The sequence below is a fragment of the Cicer arietinum genome, chromosome 1 (assembly GCF_000331145.2).
Source record: "Cicer arietinum cultivar CDC Frontier isolate Library 1 chromosome 1, Cicar.CDCFrontier_v2.0, whole genome shotgun sequence".
NCBI lineage: Eukaryota > Viridiplantae > Streptophyta > Magnoliopsida > Fabales > Fabaceae > Cicer > Cicer arietinum.
The window spans coordinates 45,618,607-45,625,132 of record NC_021160.2 but is presented as its reverse complement, the minus strand read 5'-3'; the positions used below and the strand labels follow the sequence as shown (position 1 = coordinate 45,625,132).

General features: G+C 30.9%; 1 protein-coding gene across 1 annotated transcript; it reads right to left on the bottom strand.

The window, feature by feature from the left end:
* Positions 1 to 870: 870 nt before the first annotated feature.
* LOC101495711 (uncharacterized) lies at positions 871 to 3,761 on the bottom strand. The gene is made up of 2 exons (XM_004488673.4): positions 3,376 to 3,761; positions 871 to 3,285 (listed from the first exon to the last, which is right to left on the bottom strand). The coding sequence occupies exons 1-2, from the start codon at positions 3,545 to 3,547 to the stop codon at positions 1,118 to 1,120; spliced, it is 2,340 nt and encodes a 779-aa protein (XP_004488730.1). The 5' UTR covers positions 3,548 to 3,761; the 3' UTR covers positions 871 to 1,117.
* Positions 3,762 to 6,526: the final 2,765 nt, after the last annotated feature.

Sequence of the window (6,526 nt, the reverse complement as noted above, 5' to 3'; positions counted from 1 at the left end):
TACTTCAACTGTTTTTGAAAGATATAATTATAAGATATAATATTAGTGAACAACTTTATTTTTATAAATTCACAAATTTAACATCATGTCGGATACGAAAAAATTATTGGCTTATTAATCTAGTGCCAATATTTGTGCAGCTGCTTTATTTTTTTATTAATTATAATTTTTGTTTTTTATTTTTATAGATTCATAAAATTAATTATTTATTTTAAAATTCGACAGTTTTTATTGTTGTCTTATATTTTTTATTTAAAAAATATTGATATAACATATTTTAAATGACGTGACATATAATTTCATAGAATTATTTAGTTATATTAATTATTCATATGTCATTAATTAAACTACAATAATTAATAATTTTATAAGTTAAAATTAAAGTTTTTATAAGATTTTATTACAATTTTACGGATATTAATCTTTATATATCATTATATCATATGTCACATCATTTAAAATATGTTGCATTATTATTTTGTAGTTAAAAAATAAAATAAAATAAAAAATACAAAAATTATTGAATTTTAAAATTAAAGAATCAAATGTATGATTTAATAAAAATAAAATGACTAAACTGTAATTAAATTTATTTTTTTATCAATTTATATTATGTTTATACTTATTTTTTTGTAATTAAGATGTAACCAACCACACATAAATTACTCTTTTGCTTTGAAAAAACATCAATTTAACTAATATAAAGTATACATATTTTTCGAAAATCACAAGAGAAATCTTTTATATGATTTAATTTTAGAAGTGTTTCTTTTGTTTGATTATTTTTTTGAGTTCAAAGATAATTTTATCACTAAAAAACTGACAACAAATTTAAAATTGCAGAAATACATTAAAAAAAAAAATCCAATCTAAAATTATAAATAACATATCTAACTAAACGATAAATATGCTGGCCTTAAAAGGCACACATTTTGACTAAAACTCAAAGGCACATTGGTAAACTTAAACACACATTATACATAAAACTAATTATGAAATGAAAAATATATCTCTTATGTCCAACAACATTTATAAAAATAAAATAAAAATGTTCACAAATTATATTTATGAAAATTGAAAAGTTAAAAAAATACTACTAATAATATGTTTGATGTTTCTATCCAAGAATAGTCGTAAGTGCAGCACCGACCAAAATTGTAATGGCGTAAGCCCATACCCCCGGCGGAGTTGCAGATGACACTCCGCCTGTCTTTCCCGGTGTCGTTTCATTCGATGCCGACGGCGATCCTGGGGTGGTGGACGACGGTGACAATGTTCCTGGGGTGGTGGACGACGGAGATGGAGTTGCAGCTGCCGGAAGGGACCCCGAAGGAGATGGTACTGGTGTAATGGTCGATACCGGAGAACTCGCCGGAGATGGGGTCGGAGGTGAAGGTGATGTTGAGTTGTTGGATGGATATGGAGATAGTGGAGATGGAGCTATTCCATTTGGATAGGGTGTTTGTGCTGTTATTGGAGGTTGAGAGGATTTTGGAGGAGTTGGAAGAAGGGGTGATTGTGAAGATGATGGAGAAGAGGTTGATGGTGGTGTTTGAATGTAAGGTGGTTGAGATGTTGGTGAATGTGTGTTTGGTGGTGTTTGTATATATGGAGGTTGGGAATTTGGTGAAGGGGCACCTTGAGGTGTTTGAGAAGATGGTGAAGGAGTTTTTGGAGGTGTTGGATTAATATAAGGTGGTTGTGATTTTGGGGAATTAGTGTTTGGAGGTGTTGGATTAATGTAAGGTGGTTGTGATGTTGGGGAATGAGTGTTTGGAGGTGTTGAAATATAAGGGGCTTGAGAAATGGGTGAAGGGGTTTTAGGAATAGAAGGCGGTTGGGAAATGGGAGAAGGTTTTTTTGGAGGTGTTGGAATATATGGAGGTTGAGAAATAGGAGAGGGTGTGTAAGGGATATTAGGAGGATTGGTAATAGGAGAAGGAGATTTTGGTGGTGTAATTGGGACATATGGTGGTTGAGAGATAGGAGAAGGGGTTTTTGGAGGAGTTGGTGGTTGATTGCTAGGGGAAGGAGCTTTTGGGGGAGTATAAGGAACATTAGGGGGATTATAAGTAGGAGAAGGAGTGTTGGGTGGACTATTGTGAGTAGGAGAAGGGGTTTTTGGAGGTGTAATTGGTACATATGGTGGTTGATTACTAGGGGAAGGAGCTTTTGGTGGAGTATAAGGACCACTAGGGGGATTATAAGTAGGAGGAGTGTTGGGTGGACTACTGTGAGTAGGAGAAGGGGCTTTTGGAGGTGTAATTGGTACATATGGTGGTTGGTTACTAGGGGAAGGAGATTTTGGAGGAGTGTAAGGAACATTAGGAGGATTGTAAGTAGGAGAATGTGCTTTTGGAGGAGTTGATACATATGGTGGTTCATTGCTAGGGGAAGGAGTTTTTGGGGGAGTGTAAGGAACATTAGGAGGATTGTGGATAGGAGAAGGAGTTTTTGGTGGTGAAATTGGTGCATATGGTGGTTGATTGCTAGGAGAATGAGCTTTGGGGGGTGTGTATGGAACATTAGGTGGATTGTAAATGGGAGAAGGAGTTTTAGGAGGTGTACTTTTTGGAGGTGTATAAGGAGTGTTGGGAGGACTATGAGTAGGAGAAGGTGTTTTTGGTGGTGTAATTGGTACATAAGTAGGAGGTGTAATTTTGGGGGGTGTATAAGGAGTATTGGGAGGACTATAAGTAGGAGAAGGTGATTTTGGTGGTGTAATTGGTACATAAGGTGGTTGATTGGGAGATGGAGCTTTTGGAGGATTGTGAATGGGAGAAGGAGTTTTTGGAGGTGTAGGAACATAGGGAGGTTGATTGGTAGGAGGAGTACTTTTGGGGGGTGTATAAGGAATATTGGGAGGACTATAATTAGGAGATGTTTTTGGTGGTGTAATTGGTACATGTGGTGGTGGTTGATTTGGAGATGGAGCTTTTGGAGGTGTATAAGGAACATTAGGAGGATTGTAAATAGGTGAAGGAGTTTTTGGAGGTGTAGGAACATAGGGAGGACTATAACTAGGAGAAGGTGTTTTTGGAGGTGTTATTGGAACATAAGGAGAAGGAGTATTTTTTCTCACAGCCATCACCACAACAATAATTTTCTGACCCTTTTCACAATTATCATCTTTTCCACTAATGAAGTAAAAAGGACCAGATCTATCAAATTGAAACTTAGAGTCACCATCCTCAAATTTTTTGATTGGATTCTTCTTGTTGCACTTATCATAATCCTCCTTGTTCACAACCAACACTGAATTTGAGTCCTTCTTGTACTTAAAAACTACAACACACACAAAAAAAAAATTAGCCTCAAACAAATTAAAATTTTATAAAGATTGACTTTTTGGCATGCATTGGAAATTAAACTTACCAAGAATATCATTGACTTGGAACCTATTCTTCCCTGACCATTGATTGTAATTTTCATACGGGTTCAAAACCCACCCATCTTTTCCACCAGCATAAAATGTATAGGCTTGGGAACTTGAAATTAAACTAATAAAGAGAAACAAGAAGAGAAAAATATGTTTATGAAGCTTCATGACTAATTAACTAGTTCTATACATATAGTATATTATATAATAATATTATACATAAACTTGATGTGCTATGTTCACAAATAGCTTTAAGAAAAAAACTGAGTGGTGCTAGATAGAGATGAATGAGAGTGAGAACTAAGAAGAGAGATATGGAAAGTGAGGTTTGAAATGTGATTGTGAAGAGAGTGAGATATAAAGGAAAAGTTTTCTTCGTTACCGTTGTATTGATGAATGAATGAATTATTTAATTTATTTTATATATTATATTATATGATGAGGACCAAGCGTGTATAACGCGAGGGGATTATGTGTGAATTATAAATGACTTACAAGTGGCATATGCTAAATGATACTGCCACCCTTCCAAGTCATTTGTATAAAAAGTTTATCTAAAAACTCATTTCAATTATTAATGAACTATTTTTTAGTTATATTATTTAATTAAAAGTTGGATCAATAAGTTCTTACAAAAATGGTTTCTGATGAATAAAGTGCATTTAACATTTAATTAAAAAAAGTGCATTTATTATAGAGTTGTCGGGTGGATATTTATTTGGGAAGGATGTCGGGGTCTAATATCTGAGATAATAAAATATATAAAAAGAATAGCATGAGTGAATTTTCGTGGCCATTATTTTGAGGGTCGTGTGTGTGAACTGTGAAGTGTGATGAAGTGATGTAAAGTGAGAACTTTATCCTACAGTCTACGACGAGACTAGAGGGCACTACGTGTTACTAAAATGATAGAGATATAAAGTCGGTATATAACAAAGTGAATTGATTCTATAAGTTTAACTCAGGAGAAACTTGTGCTGCGTTACATGATTTTGACATAAGATTTAGATATATTCACAAACGTAAATAAAAAAATTAAATAATATATTTTTTGGAATAACTAAATAATATATATTTTTATGTCGATTAAACACTGTGTTTAAAATTTTGTCACCATTCAAATATTTTCTTTAATATTTATACACGATGAAATGGAAGATTTTTTTGCAGATAAATATCTTGTGCGGTGATATTATACCCAAAAAATGTGTTATTGTATAATTTAATAATTTAATTAATACTCAACTATTATGTATTTTTTAAATTTTGAATGACTTTTTTCAATAATATTTATAACATATTTAACAACTTGTTTGTATAAAACTTTTGAATTTTTCAACAAATAATGATGTAAATATAAACTTTAAGCTTTTTGTGCTTAATAACTCATATTTAATTTATCGTTTTATTCTGAATTTTTGTAGGAAAATTTCTTATAATGTTTCAAGTATTACTAAAAAAATCATTTAAAAATTTGAAAAATACACAACAATTGATATAAAATCACATACCAAAAATGAAAATGAAAATTTTAAAGGGATTAAAAGTTGATGAATTTTTTTACAAAGACTAAAAATAAAATAGTAAAATTTTATAGAGACTAAAAACTTATTTATTTCTTAAACATAGACAAAATACACCAACTATTCTTTAAATTAAATCAAATTTTCGTCAAAATACTTTAGTGTTTTTCCTTTCCAATTTGATCTTTAAGTGATAGTTTTTTTTGTAACGTTAGACTTTATATTATGATTTGTTTGTAGAAATATTTTTTTAGTAGATTTGTTAAACAAAATCATGTGGTCGTTACGATGTCAACATATGTATAATGGCGTTGACGTAACAACTTATAAAAATAAATAATTTTTACATTGATTTTTTAACTTTGGGCAAAACTATATTTGTGATCCTTTAAGTTTAGTTCAATTTTCACTTAGTTCAAATATTTACCATCTTCCTATTTCATTCCATCTTTTAAAAATCTAAAAACCAAAATTTATGAATCCAATAAAAAAACTCAAAATCAACCATGTAAATAGAGAAAAAAAAATGCTCAAAAAGAAATTCACCGATCCGACAAGGATTAAAAGGAGTTGACTTAAAACAAAGATAATCCCACTATAAATCTACTAAAAATGAGAATAAATATTGTTAGTAATTGGTGCTTTAAGAGTCTTTAATTTGTTTAGACTTTCAATCTTCTTTAAGATTATTTCTTTTGCACAAATTAGTTGTTGATTTTGTTTTTAATTTTATGGGTTTCAAGATGCATTTTATTTAGTTGTTATCGAAGTAAATGATGAAGAAAAAGAGGATAACGATGGAGAAGATAAAGAATGGACCTAAGCGGAAACTAAGCCAAACTTAAAAGATTATAAGTATATTTTTGTCAAAACTTAAATGAGAAAAATGTGTCAAAATATGTCAAACTTAAACGACCACAATGACTTTCATTTTTTTAGATTGGAAAACTCGTGTAACTTTTTGTTAAAGGATAGTGAAAATGAATGCATCGTGGGACTTATCCTCTAGGTTTTGAATTTGGTTCTCATGAAAGAAAACAAAACTAGCTAATATCCAACAAGGAAAATGGGAGAAGAAGTTCGTGAATACAATGTCGATCGATCTGTTTTAGGTTGACTTATATGACAACTCAACAATTAGTAGATAATGTGGACATCGTCAATCAACCCCTTGGTAGAACATGCAACTACATATCATGAAATTAAATATTAACTTAATGGTAGAACATCTTTTGAGCAAGATAATTCTTGTTGCAGCCCATCAACACTCATAGACATACTCGTAATTCGAATATTTTTCAAATATGCAACTCTTTGCAAATATTTGATATGATGATGATATTGTTAGAATATATTGTATAATTGGCACGAATTAAAATTGAGAAGAAAAGAGAAAAGCAGAATGTTCTGGTAAAACGGAGATTGATTAACTGCATATCAAGAATGTTCTTGATTTTATAAATTTATATTAGTTTGAGCATTAACTGTCAAAACAGAATTCTAACATTCTTAACTACTTCTAATTATATTTTAGCATTCCTAACTTACTAAAAATCACTATAATTACATTTGACATGTCATCTAACTCAAAGTAATTCAATTGATGTTAATCCAAGATTGTTCC

Coding starts and splice junctions, on each gene's coding strand:
- LOC101495711 (XM_004488673.4), bottom strand. CDS start 3,547: ATGAAGCTTCATAAACATATTTTTCTCTTCTTGTTTCTCTTTATTAGT. Junction 3,286..3,375: donor CCAAGTCAATGATATTCTTG/GTAAGTTTAATT, acceptor TGTGTGTTGTAG/TTTTTAAGTACAAGAAGGAC.